This window comes from Callorhinchus milii, unplaced genomic scaffold (genome assembly GCF_018977255.1).
Source record: "Callorhinchus milii isolate IMCB2004 unplaced genomic scaffold, IMCB_Cmil_1.0 Scaffold1, whole genome shotgun sequence".
In the NCBI taxonomy this organism is placed as follows: domain Eukaryota; kingdom Metazoa; phylum Chordata; class Chondrichthyes; order Chimaeriformes; family Callorhinchidae; genus Callorhinchus; species Callorhinchus milii.
Window position 1 is genome coordinate 4,698,981 of NW_024704742.1, and position 14,917 is coordinate 4,713,897.

Here is a 14,917-nt window from a genome sequence, read left to right on the forward strand (position 1 = left end):
GGTGTCTGACACATGTTGGGAACCGGAACCCATCAATGTGCTTAATAGTAACCAAACCAGACTGAGAATTCCACATATGTATGTCACTTAGTTCCCCTGTGGAAATTCCCCTGTGTCTGGAATGGATTATGAACTCTCTCCCTGGATGGATGCACACTGTTTACCAAATCCAGACAGTATTAAGCGCAGGTTGGCAAAAGCCCAGAGCCCTCACTAGGTGGAGAGCAGGTAACAGGAACTCCCAGAGCCTGCCTGGGCAATGCAGCTCAGCATGAAACATGTGGGAGCATTGTCAACATGCTCGTGCCCACAGCTCATACGTGGTTCATGATATCAAGCAGTGGGTATATCAATGTGTGTTTGCAAAATTCAAGCCTCAGAGTTTCTTCATCAACTATTCAACAAACAACTGCCTTTAACAACACCAATATTGTATTTATGAAGCGTCCTTCACACAGGATAGCGTCTTAGAGCTTTCGTTGTGGTGGGAGGATTTTTACAGGACACCTTGATGTTCTCGAGGTCCATATCCAGTGAAACATAGCAGACTTACTCAACACCAACTGCTTAATCCGGGTTCTTATGTGAGGGGCCTCAGCAAATAGGCGCCTGTAAAGCCGTCTCCAGGGTGTTCAACATGAGGTCAATGTAGGCTGGAGTCTTCCCTCACTGCAGCTGCTTCCCTGGACTTCACAAATGAGATCAGTTTGGTACACAACGTAACCCAAAAGCCTTCTTTGGCAGGACGTGCTTATTAAAATTTATCTTAAAATTAGAGAACGGGCTAGAATGATGTCTTGAGCTGAATGCTACAGGAACATTGGAATGTATTTCACTCCTTAAATGCAAAACACTTCATTTAGTCAGTCTCAAACTGATGAAATAAATAAAAATGGCAGTACACTCCAATAGAACTTTGTCTTTCACTCCTCAAATGAATTCTCTGTCAAATAGATAAGATGCTGGAGTATTATAAACACAGTATTTGGGCCCTTAAACTAGGCCCTGTTATGAGGCTCTTATAACAACTTGTTTTTCAGTGACTGGCGTTTCTATCAAACTAGTCAAGTAATCTGCTGAGCTGTAACAAAGTTTAGCAGATTGTTCAAACTTACTCTTGAAGATGTTTTGTCTCAGTTCCAACACAATTAGCACCTTTTAACCATTTCACAAGTGTTTGTCACAGCTGCTGCTCGTATGGTGTTTACACCGTGTGAATTTGGCCAAATGTTTTTGAACAGAATAAAAAACAGATTTCGAGACTTAGCAATAACGGTTGACACCGCTCGGGTCTACATTTCTGCCAATGGCAGATCGAGAGGGAGTTCAGAAAAAAACACTTTCACAAAGAGGGTGGTGAGAATGTGGAACTTGCTGCCAGAAGCCGTGATTCACCTGATTAAAATGACTATGCAAGGGTGCAAATTCTTAAATGGACAAGATTCCCTAAGTTATTCTTTCCTGTCGTCTATGAATGATGAGTCCTGATTGTATGTGATGGTTGAACATATGAAGAATGTTGCTGTCAGAGATGGAAAACTCCCATGTCTACCCAGGCCTGAAAATGTAACAAAAAACTCATTCCCTTAAGTATTATCTGTCAGTCCATTCATGAAATTAAACTAGTCTGGTTTAAGTGAACTGGTTATGTCATTTTTTTATCGAAAAAATAATTTATATTTTAATTTGAAATGGCAATCATGATTTTAATATTTTTTATTACTTAATAAATTGGAGCAATCAGACGTGGATTAGACCATGCATTATTACACTCACCTTTCACTTCTGGGACCTGGGTTGAAATTTGACCAAAAGGATTGGATGAGATTCTGTCTCCAATGGTCCTAATTTAAATGGATTTAGGCAGTTTAAATGCTATTTCTTCTGGGCAAAAGTCCACAGCATAAAACTGCACGAATGTAACATAAACTAGTGTATCAAGGACTGTTTTAATCTGTCTAGGACATGCCATAGCCTTGATTTCTTACCAAGTTCATACTGTATCCTACCCCAGTTTCATAAAGCAAAAGCATTTTATTGAGACACAAGGAAATCAGATTATCCACAGTTCAACTCAGGCCATAAACCACCCTGCAACATTGCAGTACAGAATGATGGAACCAATCTTGACTACACACAGTTCAGCCGATTTCTATACACGCCAACTTTCTGTGGCTGAACATGTGCATTCCTCCCCGTTCTCTCCAGCTTCAACATGAACAAGATCCAAATCATTCAAAACTCTGCTGCTCGTTCCTCACCCATATCGGGCTCTACACTCCCTTCACCCCAATTCTTGCCAGGATCCACTGGCTTCCTAATGCAGAACTAATCGATTTTAAGTACCTGACTCTCATTTTCAAATCACTTCACGCTCTTGGCACTTCCATACTTTTCCGATCTGCTCAGCCGGTTTGCACATAACTTCGTCCCCTCCTCTCCAGCGTTGGCGGCCGTGCACTCAGCCACTGTGCCCCGAATCTCTGGAACTTCCTCCCTTTATCGCCCCTCTTTGCCCTTCTTCAACTCACATCTGACTTTTCGACTGTGCCTTGGGTCATCTCCACTCTCATTCCAGCTCGGTGTACAACACACAGCACCGTTAAGCACTCTGGGATGTTACTTGCATGAAGGGTGCTATATAAATGCAAGTTGTTGTAAGTCATAGTCAAACGTTTGTTACCTACAGATATATTTAAGCTCTCGTGCATATTTTCATTATAATAATAATAATCCTTGCATCCAGCTCATTCAGAACTCTGCCGCCCGCATACTGACCCCAACCAAACTCACCAGCTCTGGCCCAGGCTCCACTGGCTCCCCATCACCGAACGGATCGACTTCAAGATCTTCACACTCATGTTCAAATTCCTTCACTCTCGGGCACCTCCCTTACCTCTCCGACCTCCTCCACCACCCGGCGCCTCCGCTCGACTGGCACCGACTTCCTGCTCGGCCCTCGAACCCTCCGCCCCACCATTGGAGGTGGCGTTTTCAACCCGAAACCCTGGAACATTCTCCCTCAATCCCTCCGCCTTGCCCCCTCCCCTTTTCACGTCCCGCCTGAAAACTTTCCTCTTCAACCGTGCTTAAGACCACCTCTCAACACCCTCCCCCCCGCTTCACCGCTGTTAAGAGCTGTAGCTCTGAGACGCTAACCTGCGTGGAGGGCGCTTTATAAGTGCAAGTTGTTGTTGTACGTTGAATAGCGCGTGGCATATGCTGAATAATAGAGAAAATATCAGCAAGGATGAAAGTGCTGTTAATCCATCTTTGAATAATAACTAACATTATATTTTCTTTCCTTCTGTGCAGATTCATCAGGGCACCGTTCCTGTTTCATATACCGTTACCACAGTAGCACCACATGGGATCCCACTTTGCACAGGCCAACATATCCCAGCATGTAATACACAGCAAGTTCCAGGGTGTTCGGTTGTATTTAGTGGACAACATTACCCTGTATGCAGTGTACCTCCTCCGGTCAGTATTTTTATCATATGTTCTTAAATCACATAAATTTAGAATTAAATCAAACTGAATGCATGGTATTGCATGCCTCCGTGCATTGTTGATCATTAAGATTTCGGAAAGCATTTTGCAACAATGAATATAAAGCAGTTACGTAAAGAAAAATACCACACGTAGAAAACAGCGGCCAGTATTGTATCCACCTGAATGGTCAGGCGAGACTTTGGTTTAACGTCTGATCGAAGGACAGCACCTTTGACAACGCAGAACACCACCAGCACTTCAATGGAATGGCAGCTTAGAATATATTAGTTCCAAGTCCTTCTGCGGAGCTCAAACTCTCAACCTTCTCTGACTCAGAGGCAAGGATGCTACCAACTGAATCAGGCGGTCACTTATTGGTGTGGAAATGGAACTGCACAATCAGGGTTTAAGGTAGCATATTAAATGGTGATATTTTGAATTGATTTTGAAAGTTGAGTTAAATCCCCAGCCTTTCCACTGCTGAGAGCTGGGTTTGAATCCAACCCACAAACAATTTTATTAATGAAGTGAACAATTTTAACCTCATTTCATGTGCTACCAAGTGTGCAGCGTAATATTTCCATAATTTAACCGATCGGCCATCTCATTCAAACAAGCCATTAGTAACCAATTGTATTTGGGTGATTGTTGACCAGGACAAATTCCTGATGTGTGAGGCTTGAACCTTCTGCTCAAGAGCGCGACCAACTGAGGCAGGCTGACAACTCAGGCTCTCTCATCTACCCATTCCTGCATGTCCTCACCCCCTCCCTACCTCTGCATGACCTTTTCTAGCCTCCTCCGTAAGGAGACTCGAACCTGCTGTGGATTCCTCGCCCTCACTAAATCACCATCGGCGGACAAGGCTTCAGCCACTATCCCCCTCTTGAAGCTCCCGCCCTAAATCCCTCTGATTTTCACCCTCTATTTGCCTTTAAAGCTTCCTGAAAAACCTACTCTTTGACCATGCCTGAGGCGGTCACTCAGATGACCACTATTAAGGAGGGAACCATTAGGTTCAAAAGTCAGGAAGTTATGATGAACCTTTATAAAACACCAGTTAGACCTCAGCTGGAGACTGTGTTCAGTTCTGGGCCCCACACTTTAGGAAGGATGTCAAGGCATTGGAAAGGGTACAAAGGAGATTGACCAGGATGGTACCAGGAATGAGGGACTTCAGTAACCAGGAGAGGCAGAGAAGCCGGGATTATTCTATTGGAGCAGAGAAGGTTAAGAGGAGACTTCATAGAAGTTTTCAAAATTATGAGGGGATTCGATAGGGTGAACAAGGAGAAACTATTCCCACTGGCGGGTGGGTCGGTAACCCCGAGAACGCCAATTTAAAATAGTTGTTAAAAGAAGCTGAGGGGAGGTGAGGAGAAATTTTTTCACACAGTGAGTTGTTCACATCTGGAATGCATTGCCTGAAAGGCTGGTGGAAGCCAATTCGATAACAACTTTTAAGATAAGTAGATAATTATTTGGGAAGGACAGGTTTGCAGGGCTATGGGAGAGAGCGGGGGAGTGGGATTGGTTTGGATAGCTCTTCTCAAAGAGCTGGCACAGACACGATGGGCTGAATGCCTCCTTGTGTGCTGTATAATTCTATGATTCTATGTACAGTAAAGTCTCTTAGAGATCTTTGAGATGTTGCCCTACATGAACGGTGCTTTATAAATTGAATCTGTTGTGTTTCCGTATACAGTTTTGCCAGTAATGGGCGTTTTTGAGCTACTTTATCATTGTACAGTGGTGTTTAAGGTTTGTGAAGATTTATCAGGGCACGATTCCTGTCTCATACACTGGGATATGGTGTCAATTTGTACAGGCCAACATACAGAGATAATTATTTTTCTGAGATAGCTCAGATCTATTTAAGCCAGTTTATGACAGTTTATTTTCTGTGTTTAAAATAACTCAAGTTGCTGCAAGCACAGAAATCTAAGTAAAATTGTCTAATGTTTTCTTTCCCCTCCAGATGCTCCAAGCATGTTCTGTCCAACATCTCCCAGTTCCTTATGCTGCATTCCCTCCACTTATCTCAAGTGATCCGTTTATATTACATCCTCCTCATCTGTCGCCACACCATCACCCCCATGTGCCTCCACCAGGCCAGTTTGTCCCTTTCCAGACACAGCAATCGCGATCGGTAAGTAATATTCGTATCATCAGTGACATTGTACAGTCTTGTAAAAGAAAATGCAAAACTTAATTGATAAGCTATGTTCTATAACCAACAGAGTTATCATTTATTAAGCTGAATGGTTGAAATTTTTAGTTTACATTTAGCTGCCATTTTTAGATTTGAATTGTTTTTGCTAGTTCTACAAGATCATTTAAATTGTATTACAAACAAAGGTTTCTTAATGGGTAAAGGAAATGCATTGAAGGAGACTTCAAGCACGATGTACTCCTGATACAATTCAAAATGTTCAAGGAACTTTTCTTGAATGAGAAAGTCAATGTAATGCTGACTTGCTTAATCAAAAACGTAATACACCTATTCTTGGTCCTGACTGGCTGGCTTCCTGTGCTAAAAAATCTCATCTAAGTCTAAGTTGGATGCAGTTGTCTGTATTGGCTTTCAATAGGAAACTAGAGAAACAGCTTAAGATTTAATTTGTAGGGGTATGGGGAGAAAGTGGATAAATAAAATTGAATTCAACCAGCGCAGATACAGTAGTCTGAATGCCCATCAATACTGTCAATTTCCATTATGCTTCAGTCTCTAGCAGAAGATGGGAGTTATTCTAATCTGAATCAATCTTTAGCCAAATATAACATCAGATAGGTACAGTGACAACTATTACAAAAGCCTTGCTTGGGATCTATAAAATCCCAACCCACCCCAACCTGTAATGAAGTGCAACACAGGAAAACTCCCATAAATCGCATAATTGTTCTAAGTTGTGCATGCACCTGAATCCCGTTCAATTTCCTACCAAAAAACACTTAGATTTCTTTGCACTAGTCAACTAAATGGTAATGGTTTCTTGGTCCCAAGTACATCCTAAATCCCACACAAAACATCTGCTAACTCAAAATGCTGCTAACTCACTTACCAGCTGCATTGGTGTCCGCATGCGCAGTGCACTGAAACGAGTGCAGGAAACAAAAACCTTGACCCGACACAGCACGCGCACTTAACGGCTGCAGTAATGAAGTAAGTACAGTGTACTCTCTTGAAACAATTTGAAATCGTCCGATTTAGTGCGAGAGTCTACAGGCGTGGGGGACTTGCATTTATATGCAAGGCTGCGCGCGTGCACAACGAATAGGGTCCACATTGCAGCCGCATTATAAACGAATCCACACTGTAAAGAAGCATGTTATAATGGACGTGACAATGAATCCAAACATGCACAAGAACACACGTACTTTATCGAGGAGAACTAAAAAGTCCTTGGTTGATTTTCACGGTTGACTTATTTACCCGAGTCCAAAGAGATGGATGAAAAATTAACTTTCTTTAGGAAGTAGGAAAGTCTTTGACATCAGACCTGCGCTCACTCTCCAAATGAAAGCTGATGGTCAAGCTGCTAAAATAACGTTTGTTTTTTTGATCTTCGTGCACCAGAAACCTTCAGAAAAATTCTTTGTAAATGAATTATTTAAAGATGAGTCACTGTCTGTAGGGTCGGTACATTTCAAATATCTCGATTTTTCCTCAATATTCAAAACTGCTGGCCCCAGAATGATGATTCTGTCGTGTTTGAAACATCTACTTAAGTGAGCGATTTTTTTTTTTTTGTCCATCGCTTATCTGACACATCTCGGTGTGTTTAAGAATAACCGTCAGGGTTATGCTGGAGTGTAACCAGCTAAGACCTTGCCATTGTCTTGCGAGCTTCCTTTTTGCTTGTCCAGCTCGCACCATCCTACCCGTTAGCTGCGGCTTGCAAGGTTAACAGCAGTCAAGTGGGACGAATTACTGACCTCAGTGATTGCTAATTCTAGTGCATGCCTCTCCATAGTCTAGCAATGAGCCAAACTGGTTGGTCTGTCATCAACAGTGCCTTCGAGTACTGTAGAATTGTCTGACTGTGGAACTACCGAGATCGCCGCAGAGGAGTGACTTAATTCCAAAATTCCATTTCCAGACATGTCACCTTGAAGCCTGAACTCCACCCTGAGGAGATCCTGCTTATGTCTCTCTTTCTCGCCCCCCCCCCCCCCCCCCCCACACACCTCCCACAAGTAGTGTAGAAATGTAGGAGGCGTCAAAACTGTGGGTTTTTTTGTGTGCTCACGAAATATACAGTCGATTCACTTTACAGTATATTCCGTGAAGCGCTTTGAGACGTCTCAATGTCGCGATAGGGCTCTATATCAAATGCAAGGATTATTATTATTATTATAATCAGGTGAGCAAACTGAGTCCAGACAGATGCAGAGTTTCATTAGCTCAGAGTTTCATTACTTGCGCTACAGTGGCTACCTCCCAGGTCGCTAGGTTGCCACTGACATGTCTTGAACGCTGCATATGCACAGCCCACAGGAATGACATCGGTTGAGATCTGGTGACCCAGAAGCCGGCTGTTTTGTTTTCAGCATGGAAACCAGCTGGCACAGGGAGCAAGCTGGCACAGCTGGGATTTTATAAATCCACACCACCATTTCATAACAGGGATTCACTGTTGTGTTTTTGACAAGCCTATAATCCTTTTACAAAAAAAAAACCCCTTCTCGCTTCCTATCCAACAACTTGCATTTATACAGCTCCCTGTTATGTAGCGTGGCATCTGGTGGAGCTTGGACCACCTATGTTCCCCTTGTTTAGAATTGTGTTCACAGATAGATTTTATCACATTTTCCAAACACTTCAGAATTTCCAAACTCCTCCAGCAAATCTACTCTCAGTTTTCTATTTTTAAGAGAGAAAAGACCCAGCCTTGAGGAATCATTGCCGGTCTCCAAATCCTTTATAACAAAAATTATATAAAAAAATATTGATCCCACTACCGGTTCCTGTGATACACCACTGAAAACTCGCTCCGAGCCAGAGCTCACCATACACCACAACGCCTGTGTTTTAGGCTTGTGTGCCTCTCGATCTCTATTCAACCACTTCTTGACACATACATGAAATGTGTCGTCAGAGCAGGTTTCTTGATGCAAGGAGAAATTTGAAATGGCAGAGGTTCAATTCAGTAAATGAAAATAGAGTAACCTGCAAGGTAGCAATCCTTACTTTAGTATATATATCACTTAGATTGGGGAAGCACTTCTATACAGAAAGTAATTTTCATTCCTAACCCACTCCACGCTAGTTTCTTCAAAATAAGTTTCAAATTCTGCAATTGACTACACCATTTTAAATTGGGTTTTATTTGCAGGGTGACATAGAGCAGGAAGATTACACATCAACTGCTGTAACTATCAAAAACCTGACACTTACATATTTTCCAGTTCAGCTGTTATCTCTTTTGAGTACTGATTTCCCTTCTTACTGCATAGCTGGACATGCATCAGGCACTAGATTCTAACACCTGAGCTAGAATGGACATAAATAAAAAATATGGATAGATTTTTTTAGTGATATGTACTTTAAAATTAGTCCAAGGTAAAAGGTCTCAGGAGGATTAAAATCAGGAAATTATACAAAACACATTTATTTAATCTTCTGTCAAACTTTATGTAATAATTTGTTTATTGTTTAAACCATAATCGTTTGTACTAAAGCTGTTTTTTATAATGACCTTAGAAGTAAGCTGGAGCTATTCCTGTTATTCCCTGTCTTTTTCCATCTGAAACTATGCTTGTCTTGAAAATGATAGTTATCCACACTCGCCTCCACTGTACTTTTACCTCTGTTCCTTCATAATAATAATAATAATAATAATAATCCTTGCATTTGATATAGCGCTTTTCACGTCGGGAGGACGTCCCAAAGCACTTCACAGAACACACTGTAAAGTGAATTGACTGTATATTTGTGGGCGAACGCGGCAGCCAATTGCGCACAGCAATGTCCCACAAACGGTCATGGATTGAAAATGACCAATTTATTATTGTTTTGACTTGAATTCACATCAGAACTCAAAAGATTACATCAACTGGCTGTATCTTCTGTATCTTCTGGCAAGAAAGTTGTACGAAAACATCTGACTTCCTTGTTTAAAAAAAACAGTCTTGTAATTTATCAATAAATCTCCTGTTTTTTTAAAAAAGATATTTTGTTACTTTCTAAATGTAAGAATATCAAGTGTTCTGAGACTGAGGCTGTTTGGGTGGTGGGGGGGGGGGTGTTTAAAAAATTGCAAAGTTCTAATTTTCATGGAAATTCAGACAGGTGAAGAGGCAACAATTTGTTATTGTGGACTCCCCATAGTGTTTAGAATTGGCGCTGAGTATCACATCAATGAATAAGCTGAAATACCTCAACATGAAAAAGTTTTACTATCATTGTGTGTGACACATACCAAAGAATTGTGTATGTCAATGTACATTACTTAGTTTCTATATATGACTGATTTGAGACTCCCAGAGATAGCTTCTGGGAGATAAGGTCTATGGATTGTAATCCTGGCTTTTAATGCCAGCATGATTCAACCCATTGCGATAGAAACTAAATGCATCTTGCAAAGAGGAACAACAACTAGCTGCACACTTAGTATTTTGCAGCACTGACTCAGACACTTCGACCGTTCGGATGCTGTCCATTTGTATGAGCCAGCGAAGACGTTGGGAGTTTGAAGGAGTGCACTGCCGACTGCACTGTTTAGCCATAACCAGCGGAACCCACCTGGACACGAATGAAGTCGTTGCTTATGACTTCCAGAGAGCTGTAGGAACCTGTTAAGTTAGACGAGGACCAAAATAATGATGGAACAGTCTGGTAGCATCTTTTCAGTAATGCTCTATCTTGGTATCCCTCGTGATTACGTCTTGGTTTAATCCCATGTCACTATACTGGAATTGTCTCCCAAGACACATTGAATGTAACCTACAATGCTCCCATGGTTCTGCATGTGAACCAATGCTTGTGATTACTCTCCAGCCTGCAGGCTTAAATATCAACTTTAATAACTTAGCTGGGTTCTCTATATTCCACAATTTTTTTTTTTACTGAGTTGTTGGAATTATCGTCTGATCCGCTTCCGTTTCATTTTAAATCTCCAGTTTACAGCATTTCCAATCTGTTTACTGGTGCATCAACTGTCATTTTTTACATAAGTTTTCAGGTTGTTCCTAATACCTTCTTTTCTTGAGTGTCCATCCTCAGTAGACAGCTCTCAACCCACCATTTCAGGTAAAAGGTGTTAACTAAAATAAGTCAACCTGCAGATTGATTTAATAATAATCTAATAATCCTTGAATTTGATATAGCCCATTATCATGTCGTTGAGATGTTTTCAAAGAGCTTCACAGAATATATTGAAACGTGAATTGACTGTAGTTTGTGGGTGAAATGGGGCATTTTCAGAATTTTCCGTTTTCAGATTCCAGTATTCATTTTCTTTTATTTCTCCACTTGTATGTCTGCTTATTAAGAGCATCCGTAACAACTAATTAAAAATGAAGCCAAATGAGCACACCAATTCTGCAACTGGGGTAGCATTTAAAAGGGAATTTGATCAACACTTGAAGATGACAATGCTATACAAAATAACAAATAATAACACATAATACACAAAACAAATCATTTGTAATACAAAAAATATATGAATTTATTGACAAATAATGTGCCAAATGTGAGTCCTTCCAGATCTTTTCACCATCTATGACTACTGTGTGTGTGTATATGTATTTAACATATATAATATATATATATTGTTTCTCTATTTGCTTTGCTTCCAGTAGTACTGATTTACTTGGTTAAATTGGCGAGGATGACTTTACTCGGGGGGATCTGAGATACTGATATAGTCGAGGCTGGTTCTATCTCAACAATTTTACTTGACTTTCATTGGGATGCAGCATATTTAACTTGAGTTCATTCCTGTTTATTTACCTTCAGTTCAGTACCTGCGTTTGGACTTTGAGCAGCCAGGAAATATTGGTAGTTTTAGTTTGAGCGCAGACACTGCAGTAAAAAGAACATCCTAAAAGAAGGAAGGGAGGAAGAGATATTTTTTACTTAGATGTCCTGTTATGCCAATACTGTAGATAAGTGAGTTAGAGGGCCCAATGGATCAACTGACAACTGCTCTGTATAACATTTTTAACCTAATTGCCCAAGTGGAAACCATGTCAAATGTTCGTGTCAAATTTTCACAACGCCAAAATATTTTCATTCTTAGTTTCACAATACTTTATTTATAGAACCATAGAACTTTATGGGATTGAAGAAGGCCATTCGGCCTACAGTGTCTGTGCCAGCTCCTCTGAGCAATCCTTTTAGTCCCACTTACCTTCCCTTTCCCCATAACCCTGTAGCTCATTCTTTTTAAGCTTTCTGTCTAGTTTCCTCGTAAACGTCCTGGAATATAACTGCTACTTCCATAAATAAAGCAAATATGAACAGAGAGCACGATATATATTTCTGCTACCTAATCGCATTGCTTAAGAGAACTGCATAGAGTGACATGGTAGGGAAACAGGCAGTTTGACCAACTAGTCTGTGTCGGTGTTAAAACTTCAAACAAGCCCCACCTCTTCTATTCCCTTCTCCCTCATCTGCCTCCTATCTCTCTATTGCCTACGAATGCATTGGTGGATTACACCAAATCAAGGCAAGGTCTACAAGTTCATAATGGCACAGTGAATTAAATATTTAATGTTGTTTAAGAGCATGGCCAGCTTTTTAATAGCATTAAAAATAGTCCTTAATTTTTTTTATTTATCTGTCCCAAGAACTTTTAATGGGCCATTTTCGAATGGAGCTTGAATCAATTCACAGCCTGTGTTTCCACTGTGGTGGTTCAGATCCATGTGTTCCCGAAACCATCTTAGGGCCCTGTTGCAGTTTATTTTGTTCAACCTCAATTTATAACCTCAGATAGCACCGTGGAAATTGGATACAAAAATACTGATTTTGACTAAAATCTTTGAAAAACGGAACAATTCCAAAAAAACATGGACAGGGAGCAAGATGTATTTTTTTTTAGCTCTGAGGGTGAGAAATGCTACTTACTGAGTGTACTGGCCAAAGAAATTATGTTTAATGAATTCTGTCATTTTTTTTGCCAGCCTTTACAAAGGATAGAGAATGAAGTGGAGTTATTGGGGGAGCATCTCCCTGTTGGAGGTTTTACCTACCCTCCGTCACCACACCCTCCAACTCTGCCTCCATCTGGCCCACTCCAGTTCCTACCACATGATGCTCTTCACCAAGAGCTGCCCTTTGGAGTAGTGAGTATTCAACTGCTTCTATGTCTTATTTGTTTATGATATTTGATTGTTATTACAAAGCATGTTCAAGGCAGAAGTGGAGTTGTCCACGGCAAGAACAAAGACTCGACAAATGAGTCAGGTGTAATGTTTATTTTAAATTATTGTTTTGCACTATGAGAGGGATTATTGGCCAAATGCCTTTCATACCTTAAGTACTGTTCCTGCTTCTTTCTATTCCACTCTCCACAATTTGCCACATGAGAGTTGTTTATGAGTGGAATTGACAAAAAGGCCAGCACATTTGTGAGGTTCTGCAGCAGGGACTGATTTTGACTGCTGTTCGTTCCAAGAAAACTCCTAGTGCTTGCGGTTAATGTACTACAATTATCCAGACAATGTTATTTCAACTGCCAGTGTAGACTTCAAACATGTGTTTTGGACTATGTAGAGCAGTTAGGAAATAATACCAATTCTGCTGAACAAGTACTGATCTTATGTAGTTTTGCTCTTCTTACAAATGTCGAATAAGGGCACGTTTGAAGAGATTATCAACAGCTTTTGCTAGAAAATCTATTTGGAAACGTTCTTACTCAAAATGATGCGTTCAGATCCAATTTACAGATTAATTTGGTGGCTTCCATTTTGAAAGTGAGACTAAAGTTATGCTAAATTTCTTTCCGATCTGATAGTAAGCTGTGTCAATCATTCTAACCTTTAAATTGCGTATTTATGACGTGCACAAATTACATATAGATAAAATTTTATTTGGGAATCTTTGAAAATATGGTGTGTTCCCGTTAAAGTAGGAATCTGCCATTGTACTTCAAGGTGATTGTAAGAGAAAAGCTAGTTGAATGGAATTGATTATGTATCATGCTGCATTCAGACTACTTGGATTATCTTGACTGAAAATGGTCGTAAACATTTAAATTAAGAAAACATTAACACTTATTTAAAAAGTTCCAATTTACAAATAGTCCATTGTTTGCACACAAAAATGCTTCGCAGTCTTTAGAAAATGTAGTTAAAATTAGTTGCATAGAATTTTAATATGGAATATCTTAGAAAAGGTTGCAATCCTCTTATTAATTTTCCTCTGTATTTCTTAAGATTGGTCCATTATCTTCTGGGTGAAAGTTACTGGGACAGTGTCCATCGAGGAGTTCTATACTCCATTCCCAGAATGCATAAAAGCCATCCCCAAGGACCAGTCCTCAGTTCCTTTTTCCCCTGTTGTTCTGCTCACTGAGCATTTCTACTCAATTGTCTCAGCTGCCCACTATAGAAGAAGAAGCTTATATACTGGAAGTCAGCAAAAGATTTGTCAAGTGCAGGATTTCACAAGATCATGAGAGGTTTCAATGAAGTTGAAGGCCCTTCATTCCATTTGCTCTCATCCTTCCAGAATGCCCAACTTCCATCTTACCATTACTGTCTCAGATGTTTCTTACAGTACAGGCTTCAAGCACCCTTCCTGGCAACTTAGTCCAGTTGTTAATTACTCTTTGTGTAAATAAAGAATTCCTGATGTTAGTCCTGAAATTGAGCTTTACAACCGTCGACCTGTTGCCTCTTGTCTTTGCTGCATTGGTTTGTCTAGAAGTACTGTTCTGGGTTTGATTTTTCAATCCCATTTAGCATCTTGCTGAGATTTTTCTTTACAAGGCTGAAAACCCTTGCTTATCTTACGGTTCTTCATAATTCACCTCTCTATCATTGGAGATCATCCTCATTGCTCTGTATTGCCTCTAGCACCTGGGCAGACCCCTATGTCGTGGCAACCAGAACTGAACGCAGAACTCGATGTGCAGACAGACCACCACACTGTACAGCTTGAAAATGACTTCTGAGGACCTGAACTTAACTGATTTAGCAACATAGCCTAGCATCCATTTGTCTTGTTAATTGCCAGCTCATGTTATTTTGAGATAGACCAGAATGATTCAAATAACTGGGTTTATTTCAGCTCCCACTGTAGCAAGTTCTATCACATCCACGTGCCTCCTGTTTTGCTTCCTCTGTGCAGGAACCTTGCGCTTATCTCTATTGAATTGTCAGCACGGGATCATTTATTTTAAGAATATAGAGTATTCATCATTGTCAACACGGGATGAATTATTTTAAGCACATAGCTAAAGGGCACAAG

General features: G+C 40.5%; 1 protein-coding gene across 6 annotated transcripts in view; it reads left to right on the forward strand.

Annotated features, from left to right (window-relative positions):
* LOC103182148 (E3 ubiquitin-protein ligase RNF38) overlaps positions 1 to 14,917 on the forward strand; it is a 96,115-nt gene that overhangs the window by 53,286 nt on the left and 27,912 nt on the right. For all 6 annotated transcript variants that reach the window (XM_007899028.2, XM_007899029.2, XM_007899026.2 and 3 more), the window contains 3 exons: positions 3,316 to 3,483; positions 5,474 to 5,644; positions 12,628 to 12,789. In XM_007899028.2, the coding sequence (XP_007897219.1) occupies positions 3,316 to 3,483; positions 5,474 to 5,644; positions 12,628 to 12,789 (501 nt within the window). The remainder of the gene's footprint in view (positions 1 to 3,315; positions 3,484 to 5,473; positions 5,645 to 12,627; positions 12,790 to 14,917) is intronic.